Source organism: Sinocyclocheilus rhinocerous, unplaced genomic scaffold (genome assembly GCF_001515625.1).
Source record: "Sinocyclocheilus rhinocerous isolate Xijiao unplaced genomic scaffold, SAMN03320098_v1.1 scaffold2245, whole genome shotgun sequence".
In the NCBI taxonomy this organism is placed as follows: Eukaryota; Metazoa; Chordata; class Actinopteri; order Cypriniformes; family Cyprinidae; genus Sinocyclocheilus; species Sinocyclocheilus rhinocerous.
In genome coordinates, this window is record NW_015637544.1 from 276,787 (window position 1) to 291,523 (window position 14,737).

General features: G+C 37.2%; 2 protein-coding genes across 3 annotated transcripts; both read left to right on the forward strand.

Annotated features, from left to right (window-relative positions):
* The first annotated feature begins 200 nt into the window (after positions 1 to 200).
* Positions 201 to 2,330, forward strand: LOC107749038 (ras-related protein Rab-33B-like). Its single transcript, XM_016564087.1, has 2 exons — positions 201 to 482; positions 839 to 2,330. Exons 1-2 carry the CDS (start codon positions 225 to 227, stop codon positions 1,280 to 1,282), a joined length of 702 nt encoding a protein of 233 aa, XP_016419573.1. The 5' UTR covers positions 201 to 224; the 3' UTR covers positions 1,283 to 2,330.
* A 1,940-nt stretch (positions 2,331 to 4,270) lies between these two features.
* On the forward strand, positions 4,271 to 9,536 carry LOC107749023 (regulator of cell cycle RGCC). Of its 2 annotated transcripts, XM_016564071.1 has the most exons (5): positions 4,276 to 4,424; positions 4,569 to 4,742; positions 7,108 to 7,215; positions 7,321 to 7,383; positions 9,039 to 9,536. In XM_016564071.1, exons 1-5 carry the CDS (start codon positions 4,391 to 4,393, stop codon positions 9,044 to 9,046), a joined length of 387 nt encoding a protein of 128 aa, XP_016419557.1. In that variant the 5' UTR covers positions 4,276 to 4,390; the 3' UTR covers positions 9,047 to 9,536. The 2 variants fall into 2 exon arrangements, with proteins under 2 accessions (XP_016419556.1, XP_016419557.1); XM_016564070.1 differs by lacking the exon at positions 9,039 to 9,536 and having other exon boundaries at positions 4,271 to 4,424; positions 7,321 to 7,404.
* Positions 9,537 to 14,737: the final 5,201 nt, after the last annotated feature.

Genomic DNA, 14,737 nt, shown 5'->3' on the forward strand with positions numbered 1-14,737 from the left:
AGTTGTCTGTTAAATTATCACGTTTATGTAATCTGATTTAAAGGGTTGGTACTGTTAATAAAGTCCGTTTATACTTTATACATCATTTTATTCACTGCTTTTACAGCTTCAGGCGTTTTTACACTTTTTTCACGTTTCACTTTTTTCACAAAAGCCTTGCTTTTCACGTTTCACGTTAAGATCTCGTTCTTATCCTCTCGCGATATTTCCCGAGTATCGGAGCTATGGCAATAGAAAGCACAACGGGCAACAATGATTTCGCGACGATTTACACAAGAGACAGTCTGGCCAATGACTCGTGTCAGGATTATGACAGTGCTCAGGCGAGGGTGTTTAAGATAATCGTTATTGGGGATTCAAATGTTGGAAAGACGTGTCTAACTTACCGCTTTTGCGGTGGTAAATTTCTCCAAAATCCCGAGGCAACAATCGGAGTAGATTTTAGAGAGAGAACCCTGCACCTTGATGGAGAAAACATAAAGGTAAGGATCCGTACAGAAAGCTGTAAAGAGCATTTTGATTATGAATATCGAGTATGGCATTCTTCTTAACAATGGATGTGCTGTGTGTACTGTTGACTGTTATCCTTTCAGTGGTAGACAAACAACATTAAATATTGTATGATTGTTTAAATAGAGTAGTATAACTATTGTTTTACTTATATTAGAATTGTATTAATGTGTAATTAAAATATATATTTTTTTAATGTCACTTGTGATGTGTGTATAATATAGGACTTTGGACTCAAAACTGCTGAGATCTTTATGACCACTAGTCCTGGTCTTATACTAGCATAATTTAATATCTACAATGAAGCAAACTGCATTCTCATTCTCAGTTGCAGATCTGGGACACGGCGGGACAGGAGCGCTTCAGGAAGAGTATGGTGGAGCATTACTACAGAAACGTCCATGCCATCATCTTTGTGTATGATGTGACCAGCCTGGCTTCATTTGAGAGTCTGCCGGAGTGGATTGAGGAGTGCAGCCGTCACTCAGTCCCTCCCATGGTCCCCCGCATCCTAGTGGGGAACAAATGTGACTTAAGAGGAGCCAGAGAGGTGTCCACGTTTTTTGCTCAGCGACTGGCTGACAGCTACAACTTCCCGCTTTTTGAGACGTCTGCAAGAGACCCTGCAGAAAAAGAGCATGTAGATGCCATTTTCCTCACGCTGGCCTACAGGCTGAAGAATCGCAAGCCGCTGAGACTGAAACAGCCAAGTGAGAGCAGCTTCTTACAGCTCGCTGGTGGACAGGAGGAGAACACACCCTGTTTATGCTAATGCACTTTGGCCCATACAGTTTCATGCAATAATTTAGGGTGACGTTCTGTATTAAGACAGAAAGAGTGATTGGGAGATATACAGTACAGTATATGTCTATAGGATTGCATTTGGTGTATGTGCAGTTTACAAATTTCTTTGGAAGCATAAACTGGAGCATTTTGGGGGTTTTGTTTAGTTAAACCACATATTATGCAGCAAGGGATGCCTATATGTCTTATTACTACATGTTATATTATTTAAGAGCGTTATTAACTCTCCAGAAACATGCTCAGTGTCATGAAGATCTCATTCAGGAGAGACTGTTATAACATTTTCAGTCTGTAATAACTTTGCATGTTGTTTCAATGTTACAATTCCACATAGGTTGCCGCTGTGAAACTTCTAAAGGCAATCTTGGGCATGTCTGAGGTATCAGAAATAACACATTGGTCCTCATTATTGTGCACTGTGAGCTTTCTATTATGCTTGCGGATACAGAAAAATGACTATTATATTTCCACTTAATTCTCAATTTTATTTCTTTTGAAAGCATATATTGTATTTAAACTGAACCAGACAGACTGCATAACTAAAGCTATTAATGACTCCATCATGAACACTAGTAGGCGCCACTGTCAAAGCATTCAGAGCATTATTATGAAACAAAGTGAGATTAAAAACAAGGGAAAACACACTCTTTCTCATAATTGTGAGTACTTATATCCCAACCTCAATGTGATGCATTTGTGAAACACAGTAATCTGCAACATATTGGTGTTTTTTGTCGTCTTTTACAAGCAAATCGATGCATCAATTAGACTTCAACACATCTCGAAGGCTTGATTTCAATCATTTATTTTTTTTATTGACAACCCTTTTTGCAAGCAATAGCATTTGGAAAACAGGGACTGTATTGCACTTTAAATTGACATTGTATCATGTCTGACGTTTGTCTCGATTATTCAGCATCATGTATTATTTGTTGTACTTGAGAGAAAAATGGCATTGTGTAAATAGTTTGCAGTGACTGTCAGATGTGTTTGGAAGTGAATATGAAAATAAAATGTGCACAAAAACTAATTATTTTTGATATATTCTATATAACAGTTGTGATCAATCTGGATCAAAGAGGAATTTAAAAGATTTTAAATATAAAAAGGGTTCTCACAGTAATGGAAATATCAGGAAAATTGTAAAATCAAAAATCATGGAAATTTCTGTAGTGGCTATATTTTTCTAGTTATGCTCAGCTGTATTTTTTTTTAAAGTCGGAAATGACTCTGCAAGTACAATCTTCGCAAAAGTATTTGTTAAATCCAAAATTAAATCCTAATCCAAAATAAAAAATACAACCCACTGGGAACTGGAAAAGTCTTTGAAATTCGATCATTAACCTTTTTTTTTTTTTTTGACAGCAACATTCAGCAAATCCTTGTGAACATTTTATTTTGTGAACCGAACAGATCTCACCCTCTCAGACAGTAAGTGTGGTTTTTGACACCTTCCATGTGCACTTAAACCCTAAAGTCAGCAGGCAAGTGCAGCTGCAAACACATGTCTTGTTTTACCATGTGTCTACCTGTTAGCTCAAACACCAGAGGTGTGAAGAATTCTTTTCCAAGTGATAATCCCACAGCCCCACTAAAAATAACAAAAAGCAGGATTTAACTGTTTATGATTAAGCAGTTGGGCCTTAAAAGTATTTTTTGTCCTTGTGAAACTGCCTGTGCACTGGAAAGTACTGAAGCTTCTGGAATCAATGACACTTTTTTCATGCATGTGAACACACCTGACCAATAAAATGGATCTGAATCTAATCTAATTGCCATGAATTAATAACTTGAGTGCACATACGTTTAGTCACCACCAGATGTCTGCAGAAACTTAACTTGGACCAGATCAGTTTTGTGAATAACAGTAACAGGAATGGCAACGATTAGACTTGACACAGAAAATGCGAATACTTAGAATTTAACACCAAAATAAAACCAAAAAAATTAAAATTAAAACAGAAAAAAATTGGGTAGTATACACATAATGCATTTGTTTTACATCAAATTATATTGTTACATCTAAACCGTCATCCTAACCTTTGACCCTTACCTTTAATGTGACTTTCCTCCTTATATGTAATTGCATTTATTGATAAAAAACATATGTACATTCAAAATATTAAAATATTTGGTGAAGCACCAAGTAGTTCTGGAATATTTATTATCACATTTATATCTTACATTGAAAATACATTATTTTGGGGAAAAGTAAAGTAGAAAAGGAGAAATGATATATAATTTCCCATAATTTATACTAATTATATTCTAATATAATGAGTTGATGGTCAAGAAACATTTATTATTATAATCAATTATTATCAATGTTGAAAACAATATGTGTGTGTGTATAAACTCATATAATCATAATTATCATCATTATTAAATAACTTTATTTTTATTTCTCATATATTTGACATATATATATATATATATATATATATACTGTATAGTATAGACCGCATGCTTCTGCCTGTCTTGTTTTTGGCCAAAACTGTACAAATGACCATCACACATCAACTTACATGAAACAAAGCATGAAGAATTAACATTTTTAATAAATATATTGAACCTCATGTGGACATTCCAAAGGGCTTTTTGAACTGTAATGCATCTTTAAATATATTTTCATGCCGTATTGCATTACACACAGTTAGCCATTTTTCCTGTAACATTATTGCTGTATTGCTGGTAAAACATTGCAACAAGTGAAGTCATCGCAAAAGGGTGACCATGATGGAGTTATGGTTAAAAATAAAGCAGTACTGATGTCGCACATGTGTCATAGTAGCTGTTTACAAACACATAGCTCAGGGAGGAATGACGCCAGGCCATGTAACTCACACGGAGGGCTAAAACGAGTGCGAGCGTCTCACTGGCGATGCGTTTCCCGCGTCCAGCACGCCTCCCTCAGTCCCCGCCCTCTCCCAGAGCCGGGCGATATTTAAAACAGCCCCGCAGAGCGCACTGTACGCGCTAAGGAGCTCAGACAGCACAGAGGGAGAGTGTGTCAACAGCAGGAGATTGGCCTTATATCGGATATTTGGGAGTTTAACACACTAAAGGAGTACAGAAGATGAAGTCTCCAAAGATAAAGCCACAGGGCAAATGTAAGTCAAAAAGATTTAATAAAACTGACTGCAATTTAGCAAGACTCGTTAAGTGAAGCATGCGTGTTACGCTGAGGCGATACTTTGTCGCTCTTATTCTGTTTCTGCAAGTCTGCAACAAATCTCTTGCGTTGCGTTTTCCAGCGTTTCTTGAGGAGGATGACGACCTCAGCGCCGTGTTGTGTGAATTCGACGCTGTCATTGAGGATTTCTCGTCCCCCGTGGAGAAGCGACACTTCAGATATGATGAGCACTTGAAAACCATGAAGAGACGGAGCAGCGCGAGCGTCAGCGACAGCGGCATCAGCGACTCTGAGAGTGAGTATGCAGCAGGAGAAAGTTGCTTTTATTATTCCAGAAGACTGATAGAAGCGCCCTGAAGCCATTATCACTGCGTCGCGACTAAAGCCCGGCAGCCTCAGAAGTTAATCTTATCTAATCTAATCTGAGCCCACACACAAGCACAAAGAACAGCTGGGTTTCATTAAACGTTTTTTAAAAGACCTTGAAATTTATGGAAACCTTGATATTTCTGATAGTCAGCTGTAATAGCTGTTAGGAGATTGTGAAGCAGAAGAGAGTTCAGTCAGACCCTGAGACGGTCCAGCCAATGACAAAGAACCAGTGCCTTGCTCAGACGTTTTGTGGAGACTTCAGGGTATCAATTTCAAGTTAAACACTGACTTTTTTCTTAGCCTGAAATCCATTATATATCCAAACCTTCTTGTGTGTTGAAGTGCTGATGGGATGGATCCAGAATCTGAAGATGGATTGCATCGTGAATGGATATATATATATAGAAGCGTTCTGTTTGATTGCTTATGAGTGCATAGAAATGTTCCTTTGCACTTTTGCTCTAGAGGTGTTCTTGTGTTTAATGGTTAAGCAACAAGTGATCTCTTTACCCCACCCTTTTCCTTCTGGAACAAACAGGGAATGTGACAGACTCTGTGCTTGCACAATAAACCTTCCTCTGGTGCAGTCATGGCATTATGTGCCCTGCAGTGCCCTCATGGATCTGTGAAACTGCATTTTGGATCCAATCAAGCCTGATGCCATTTTGACACACGTGCCATTGATCTGGATCAGTGGCTTCAAGCGGTTTTGCTTCAGGACTTTATACTGGATAAAACATCAACCTTCCTTTTAAAAGCTGCTAAGCATATCCTTGAGAAAAAGAGAGAACACTTTTGCATTCTTTTAAAAAGAGTATTTATTACATAAACACTATACTTAAGTGCGAACTGAATGTAATGTTTTCAGACACTCAAATGCATGTTAATTGCAATGAAATGAAATTGCATTAGATTCAATTTATATTTAATGCCGTTAGTTGAATGTATTTATAATTACACATGCAATGAAGTTGCAATGTAGTGCATTTAAAATATATTAACTTTTAATATTGAATAACACACTACACTTAAAATGATAATAAAGTACTTCTTTAAAGCATGACACGAGATTAATACAACTTAATGATTATAAGGGAACCTTAAAGTAAAACTTTCAAATGTGACATTATTACAGTTGGTGTACCTAAGTGTGTTTAGAAATATGTACCTTTTACACTTAAGTACACTAATTGAATTCGTATTTTATTATCTGCAAATATAATATTTAAAAAAATATATACTTTAACATGTGCACATTCAGTACAATTAAGCACGCTTCTTTTTCACAAGTGCATTTAATGAATTAATCTAATTGTGTATAAATATATGATTATTTGGCTGATTTTAGGGTTTAAAAGCACTAATGTAGATGACAGTGTCAGCTGAGAGGATACTGGCACGTTTCACCAGCTGACAGGCGAGAGGATCTAATGACTGAGGCGGTGGGAAAAGTTGAGCTTCTGTGTAATGCCTTTTACGTCGAGCAGGGCTAAGAATGTGTAAACAAAGTTTTTTAAGATACCGGGTCAGACCTTTGGATTTAAATGAACCTGCTCGAGGGTGGGTCGCGGTTGAACCCGCTTTGAAAGTGTGCTCGTGAGAGAGAGTCTTTTATTAGAGGAGTATGCATTGATTACAAACTCAACCCGCTCTACTAGCACAGATTAACCCCCAACACCCCCTTCCCCCTCTGGTTATGGGTCACTGCACATGTTTGGCAAGCCTGTGTGGTAGAGAGCAGTGCTGCTCCACTGCTTTTACATTAGCCATTAAATGGTGACTCAACACAAGTGAATACCATAGACTTTCAGACTTGAGTTTTTCCAGCTGCCCCTTGAATTTCAATGGTTTCATGCTCTCGGCAAGGAAAAGTGGGTAACGCTTTATTTTAAGGTGTCCTTGTTACACATGTTACATGTACTTACTATTATAATAACAATACATTATGCATAATTACACGCAAAGCCTAACCCTAACCATATAGTAAGTATATGTAGTTAATTAATATTACTCAGTGCTTAAATGTATAATTAATTACACTGTAACAAAGACACCTTAAAATAAAGTGTAACTGAAAAGTGTACAAATTTTGCAAGTGAAATTGTATTTAATGCAGGTTGAGTCATACTTTCTTTTACCTTGCATCTAGTTCATGTTTTTTGTGGATATGGCATGTTACACAAACTGACCCGTGACGTATGAATTTGCAACAAAATACGGTAGAGTTTTCGGAAGCGTCAGTTTTACATTTCTGACTTCCTCTGTCTCTTTCTTTCCTTCTGTAACAGGTGCAGAGTCCTTGAACAGAAACAGTTTCAGCTTCAGTGATGAGAAGCTCAACTCTCCCAGCGTCTTCTCCCCCTCACCAAACAGTCCCTTGGTCACATCTCCTAAACGTGAGTTGAAATATATGTTTCTTTTTTTACATATTTAATGCGAATGAGTCTGTTTTAGGTTTATTTGCTGTACTATGTTGATCAACTGTGTATTGTCTTCTTCAGCTAAACTCGGAGACACTAAAGACCTAGAGGACTTCATTGCTGATCTTGACAGAACATTAGCAAGTAAGTGCTGAATGATGTCAATTTTAGAGACAAAAATGGGGTGAAATGTTGGGTGGTTTAAAAACATGCATAAAATCATGCTGCAGTGTATTTCTTGTCTGTTGATAGCAAGGGCTGAATGGTATAACAGTGTGTAAATGGTAGAAATATGTCAGCTTGTAGAGATTCTGCTTTACCATTTACAGATATATTTTGAGTGGGTAGGACTGCTTTACATGATGTAAGTGTCAAAACATCCCAAACAAGTTGAGATGAGGACAAACTTATTGATGGGTGCTTTTACACAGAATTTGAGAATGAGTTAATTTGTTTACAGTTGCTGAGCAGCATCACAACACAGCAGACAGTGCTTCATTTGGAAAGTATCACACTCTAGTTATTTTGCCCACACATATGATAGACAACTTTCAGATATAATACAATATAATATACAAGTGTTACATAATATAGTCAGTGCAAAAACAGCTTCAAAAATTAAGAATACAACAAACAATCTTTTAATTTACGTCTATTGTTTTTTAAGACCAAATAATCAAATGAAATGTATATACTATTATATGATATAATATAATATGTAAAATAAGAGGGAAATATAATAAAGTTTGTTTAATGATAATAATATATTACTTTCAACATTGATAATAACAAGAAATGTTTCTTGAGCTGCAAATCAGCATATTAGAATGATTTCTGAAGGATCATGTGACAGTGAAACTGCTGAAAATTCAGCTTTGCATCACAGGAATAAATTGCATTTTAAAATGTTTTCCACACTTTTACTTTATTTGTATTTTTGATCAAATAAATGCAGCTTTGGTGATAATAAGAGACTTACTTTAAAAAACGGAACATTTGAATGGTAGCCTATTATTATTAAAATAGATTCAAAAAGAAAGTAAATGATACAAATATTTAACAATATTACTGTTTTTACTGCATTTTGATCAAATCAGATCATTTCAGCATTGGTAAGCATAAGAGACTAGATTATGATTTTTTTTTCATACCACCCACTCCTTTTATCAACCATCAGATAAACGGATCATGGGAAGAAACAAGACACTCTTGTATCAACAGGAGATCTCTTATTGAAAGATTGAGGTCATGCTAGTCATAGTGTCAGTCATGCACACACACACACACACACACACACACACACACTCTCCTACACTCTTCCTCTGTGATGCATTAACACAGTTAAGTTGATTTCCTTCAGTCTAGAGTGCTATAACTTGCCTCAGAGAGACAGAAGAATGCATGTGTGTAAACCTGCAATGCACTGTAACTGTAGCCAGAAGGGGATTGCCTCTGATATTACCCGACACAGAGAGAGCAGTCATATTATGCGTATTGTAAAGTTGATTTTGCTTCAAAACTCTCATAAATCTTTTTTATGACAGCTTTCCTCCCAATCTCTTTTGCTTATGTGTCTAGAGTACATATATTAATTCAGACACCTTTACATTTGTCATGCAAGCTATTAAATGCTCTTCTGTTTATGCAGCTAATGAAGGACTTGCTAACAGGGCTGCAGTGTTTATTGAGGGGGTGTCTATAAAGAGAGGACCTGCATACACACTGAGAATAACCCTGACACCCGAGGACATGAAAATGTACTAAGTCTGTTCTCTGCTTGACTGTGTTTTTTCCTCCAGGCATGTGAGTAAGAGACGGGGTGACTGGGGCCCACCACATTGTAGCTCTTCTGGGGGACGACAGCCAGACCGCACCTGACAAACCTGAACTACTGTGAGGATGGAGAAGACATGGTCAGGGTTTCGCATGCTGAGCGATGACGTTCACGAAGACTTGCACCCATACAAACACACTCAAATACAAATGCATAAGAAATACACTTTTGACAGGAATGGCTGTGCTCGCTGAAAAACTTGAGCTGTAAGATTATTTAAATAGCTTTTTATAGAAATATATTTTTAATTGTATAGAGTTGGTTATTGTAAATTTATCTGTAATACCATTTTGTGAATGTATATTTTTTGTATTTCATGTAAATATTGTTTCGGACTCTATCGCCTTGCTATAAGCCTTTTCTGTCACATGAGAATAAACTTAATTCATTAGAAAAACTGGAAAAGCAATAATAACGTGTATTTAATACAACTAATGTCTTCTAAGAGATTAAAGTTGACAGATTTTAAGATGTGTCATGGCATTATTTCACTGTGTGTCTGGTTGCATCAGAAGCTTGTTTCTTCCGTATTTTCACTGTCAGTGTGGACAGAAGATTTACTTTAGGACACTAAGAGTACATTGCTAATTAATTCAGGGCTGTGGGTCAGTCAGCTAAAGCTCTCGAGCAGTCTGTGAATGATTGACCTCACAGCAGGGGCTTGAGACCGTGAGCAGTTGCTCTGCAGAAAATGTGACACCTGGTCACCTCCTCAGCACTTTGTGTCCAAATCTGTGTCTGGATCCTGCCACAGTAATCGTCTGTCTGCTCTGCTCTGTCACCGTACATTTCTAATGTGATCATTAAACCAGAAGAGATCCTCTACAGAATGTTGATTTATTATTTGATTGGACTTCCAAATGTTAAACCATTCAAAAAATAAACTAAAATGCAAAATGACTAGGCTACTATTCAAATGTTTGGAGTCGGAAAGATTTCTTAAAAAAAAAAAAAAGTATCTTATGCTCACTAAAGCTGCATTTATTTGATTTGTTAAAATGTAATCTATTCCTATGATGCAAAGCTGAATTTTCAGCATCATTACTCCAGTCTTCAGTGTCACATGATCCTTCAGAAATCATTGTGTCCAAATCTGTGTCTGGATCCTGCCACAGTAATCGTCTGTCTGCTCTGCTCTGCTCTGCTCTGTCACCGTACATTTCTAATGTGATCATTAAACCAGAAGAGATCCTCTACAGAATGTTGATTTATTATTTGATTGGACTTCCAAATGTTAAACCATTCAAAAAATAAACTAAAATGCAAAATGACTAGGCTACTATTCAAATGTTTGGAGTCGGAAAGATTTCTTAAAAAAAAAAAAAAGTATCTTATGCTCACTAAAGCTGCATTTATTTGATTTGTTAAAATGTAATCTATTCCTATGATGCAAAGCTGAATTTTCAGCATCATTACTCCAGTCTTCAGTGTCACATGATCCTTCAGAAATCATTCTTATATGCTGATTTACTGCTCAAGAAACATTTATTATTATTATCAATGTTGAAAACAGTTGTGCTGCTTAATGTTGTTGTGGAAACCATCATAGATATGTTTCAGGATTTTTTTGCTCAGCAGTTCAGCATTTATTTGAGGTTTTTTGTTGCATTATAAATGTTGCTTTTGTTCAATTTAATGCATGCTTGATGAATGGAAGAATTCAAAAAAACTTCAAAGTTGCTGATCTTGAGGTCATGTGACAACATAGCATAATATGATTTGAAGCAGTTATCATTGGATAAAGTCTATTAAAAAAAAAAAAAAAACAGTAGACAGTATAGAGTTGGCCTACATACTCCGGTAATATCTACATACTGCACAGTAAGCTAGTCTTGATCATGGTCAAAGAAGCTCAGAAATACACAGCTTTCGGTTGACACTTTATATAATTTCACTAGCAAAAAACCCATGCTGCTCCGTGAATAGAAGGTAAAACATCCCAGTACTTATGTCTGTCCTGGCCATGCTCCAATGTGTCATTTGAAATTCAAATCTTAAGAAAATTTAGAGAGCATGCAGTCTGGTAAAGTCATTGCTGAAACATCAGCTAGATAGGGTGCGGTCACATTAGTGAAATATAGCAGGCAAAAAAGCTCCATTGTCTATTATCATTAGTAGCGATGTATGAAGCACAGTTCACAGAAGTCACTTTCAAACCAAGCAGCTTTCTGTTGATCAACACATCGAATCCACAAGGAAATCCTTTCACCTGTGCAAATTACATCTAAATGTGACCGCACCTTACCAATGTATGTGGCAATTACAACAAAATGGTTAGTTCATAGGATGAACAATGTTAAAGGGGGGTACAATGCTGTTTCATGCATTCAGAGTTGTTTTCACTTTTAAAGAGTTAGATTCTCATGCTAAGCATGGACAAAGTTTCAAAAAACAATTTGGACGTATGACGGAGTATTTCTGTGCTGAAAATCTCACTTCCGGGTTTGTACAAGTTTCGGAGAGTTTTTTTTCGAGCGTGGCTCTTCATGACGTAGACGAGGGTGGAACTCCTTATATGGGCATTTCTCCCGGAAGAGCCGCCCACGCACGCTTCGACCAGAGCGAGAGCGAGATCGCGCCCATCAACGCGCTTCATTCAGCAGCGCTGCACGGGACTCGCTCGGGAAGAATGTCTCTAAAGAAGTGTGTTTTTGGTTGTAAGGGAAAGATAACTTTGTTCAGCTTCCTAAAGAACCCAACGTTATGTAAACAGTGGATGCAGTTTGTTTTTCCGAGCAGCAAGCAGTTTCACAAGTGTGTTTGTTGACGAATGTTTTATAAACAAGGCCCAGTTCGACGACGAGATTAGGTGAAACTGTGTGTGTTATGGCCCCTTCAAAAATTACTATAAAATTCAGACACCTTAAGACCATATCAAATATTAATTTGCCAAGACAACACAGTGCTTAGTGACTGTATCCACCCTAGTTGTGGTCACATTTACTGTTGCTCTGAAATATTCAGTCATATAAATAGAAATTTCACTTGTGTTCAAGTTTGTCATGCGAATTCGTCAAATTGATCAACAGAAAGCTGCTTGGTTTGAAAGTGACCTCAGTGTGAACTGTGCTTCATACATCGCTACACTATTAAGAATAGATATTTTTTGCCTGTGAAATTGCACGCTAATGAACTACTACCAGAACATTTGTTCATTGCAGTTATTAATATTAATGAATGAAATTAACATTGCTGCCTTTTATCATATTGCTGCTAAATCCATTTGTTTTATAAAAGACACAGTTGTTTCAGTGACTTTATCATGGGTAATGGGGTTTCTGCTTCTCATGGCTAAAACATCCTTGTGTGGCTTATTACTTTTTTCAGTGAGGTAATCTACAGTCAAATTATGTTTTTCTGGACCATTTTTGCATTGTGTGGAAACTCATGAGGCCTCATCAAGTTCATCAGATCAAATCAAATTTTGGCACAATCCAGCTGAGCATCGGTCCGCATGAAACGGATGTTGCCCTGTTTGTTTCTTCAGTGCAGCTGGCACATGCAGCAGACTCACTGTCCCGCAGCTGTTCCGCACCTGTGCTCATTGTTGTGCTCAGGACAGCGGCAGCAGCAGCGCTCTCACATCCTCATCGGCACAGGCCAGCAGGTGCTAGATGTGCTGACATAACAGCTCAACTCCAAGATAAGTTGCTTGGCACCTCCTGGCAGCTCTGGCTCTGTGGGCTTGGCTGGATGAGGACGGCCAGTGGTCTGGAAGTGTGGGAAAATGGGAGAGGTGAATAACATGTCCGGCCGGACATCCAGCCAAGACAAACAACTTTCCCAAGTGGGAGATCAGTGTCCGTATGTGGGATAAATTCACTAAGAATCAGTTATGACAACTTCTAATTAAATTATGTTCAACAAGCTAGAGGAGTATAATCAAATGTTTAAGTTGATTACTCAAGTTAATAATTTGTTCCAACTAACGTTAACATAATTGAACCAATTAATCTTATCTCTTTCAGTCATAACAGCTTGCATAGCATGTTAAATGTAACTTATTTATTATGTAAATTTAATGAACGATAAATGGTGTAATGATAAATTCAATTCAAGATTATTTGTATAGCGCTTTTCACAAAGCAGCTTTACCGAAAATAGTAAGTTTCTACATTACATTTAGGAGTAGGTTATTAGTGGTGACTATGGCAGAAATATACAGTAAGAATCATGCAGTTAGTTACAAATTACACGTAATCAAACAGACGGTGAACACTATTAGCTGCAATGATTAAATGTTGCGATTTAAACTTTGCGATTGCGATTAAGCAAAATTTGGTCTTAAATGTCTTAAACTCTTAAATCAATGTCAATTCTCCAACTGAACTCCAACAGATTCTTCACTTTACTAAAAAATTTTGGATGCAGCTAATCTCTCTTTATCCAGCCAAGCATGCTGGGAAGTAGAAATCCACTGCATAAATTAAAAGACAATATCGTTAATTTACTACAACTCATAAAAAAAATCAAACAATGCAGAAATTTGGTGATAGGTTCCCTGAATTTCTTCTTAGGAGGTATTTACATGGCACCATTTTCAATTAAACACAGAAAACGTCTTGTGTGATTTGGCTGTTCATTTAGACAACAACTGCGTTTCGGGGTTCTGAAAATGCAAACTTTTAAAAATGGGTTTCAATGTGCAAAATATTGAAAATGATACTACTATCATCTCCATGTAAACTATGAAAACGGTGACATCATGTGCATGTTACATGTTACATGTTACAAAGGAAAAACTTTTCTGTTTTTAGTATAATCGAGCTATAGTTCACCCTGAAAGAAGCCATGACGAAAATGAGAAAGAAAAAGAGCGTTTCACTGAAGAAACATCAGCACAGGCATGCTCTTACAGGCACATGATTTCTCTAAACACTTCAGGAAATTTAAACATTCATATTCATAACTGACAGGCCTGTGAATTGTTCTCTCTCAAGTTCACATTTAGCTTTTGTTCCACAATGATCAGCATTTCAAAGGTGAACGCTCTGCACTTTTGTTGGCTGTTTTTGCAAAATTGTTGGTGAGAGTGGAAATGATCATCTGTCATCGATGGATCATGAGTCATGAACAGGCCCAGACCGATTGGGTCAGCAGTCTCATGCTGCATTCAGAATCGCATACTGGCATACACTACTCATTCTACTTCTGCCATAGACAGATGTGGCCTATCAGAGACTGGAAATGAACTTCTGGTGTGAGGGTGTTTACACTTGGCAGCTCTGAGTTGATTAAAACGATTACTCTGTTAATGTGGTTCATTTGATTAAGTGTGAACGCTGGCATCTGAACCTTGTTGCACACCCAACAACCGGACCGAAACCCACCTTTTCAGGGGGTATAGGTCCACTTCCAAACAAACTCTGGTGCAGTTCCACTGATGTATGAATACAACATGGACCGAAGACGTCTAAATGAACCAAAAACAGGATGTGATGTTATAAGATGCAACCCTAAAAAGGACAGAATCCTCAAGGAGGAATTCCCGTTGCTGTTTTGACTCCTTTACGCAGTTTATAAGCTCTTCTTGAGTTATAGTTAATAAAAATACTACTAGGCCTATGTTGACTAGGGGTGTAAGAAAATATCGATACACGTGAGTATCGCGATATTTTGTTTGGCGATACTGTATCGATTCTCAAAAACGCAATATCGATATTT

Coding starts and splice junctions, on each gene's coding strand:
- LOC107749038 (XM_016564087.1), top strand. CDS start 225: ATGGCAATAGAAAGCACAACGGGCAACAATGATTTCGCGACGATTTAC. Junction 483..838: donor TTGATGGAGAAAACATAAAG/GTAAGGATCCGT, acceptor TCTCATTCTCAG/TTGCAGATCTGGGACACGGC.
- LOC107749023 (XM_016564070.1), top strand. CDS start 4,391: ATGAAGTCTCCAAAGATAAAGCCACAGGGCAAAT. Junction 4,425..4,568: donor GATAAAGCCACAGGGCAAAT/GTAAGTCAAAAA, acceptor TGCGTTTTCCAG/CGTTTCTTGAGGAGGATGAC. Junction 4,743..7,107: donor CGGCATCAGCGACTCTGAGA/GTGAGTATGCAG, acceptor CTTCTGTAACAG/GTGCAGAGTCCTTGAACAGA.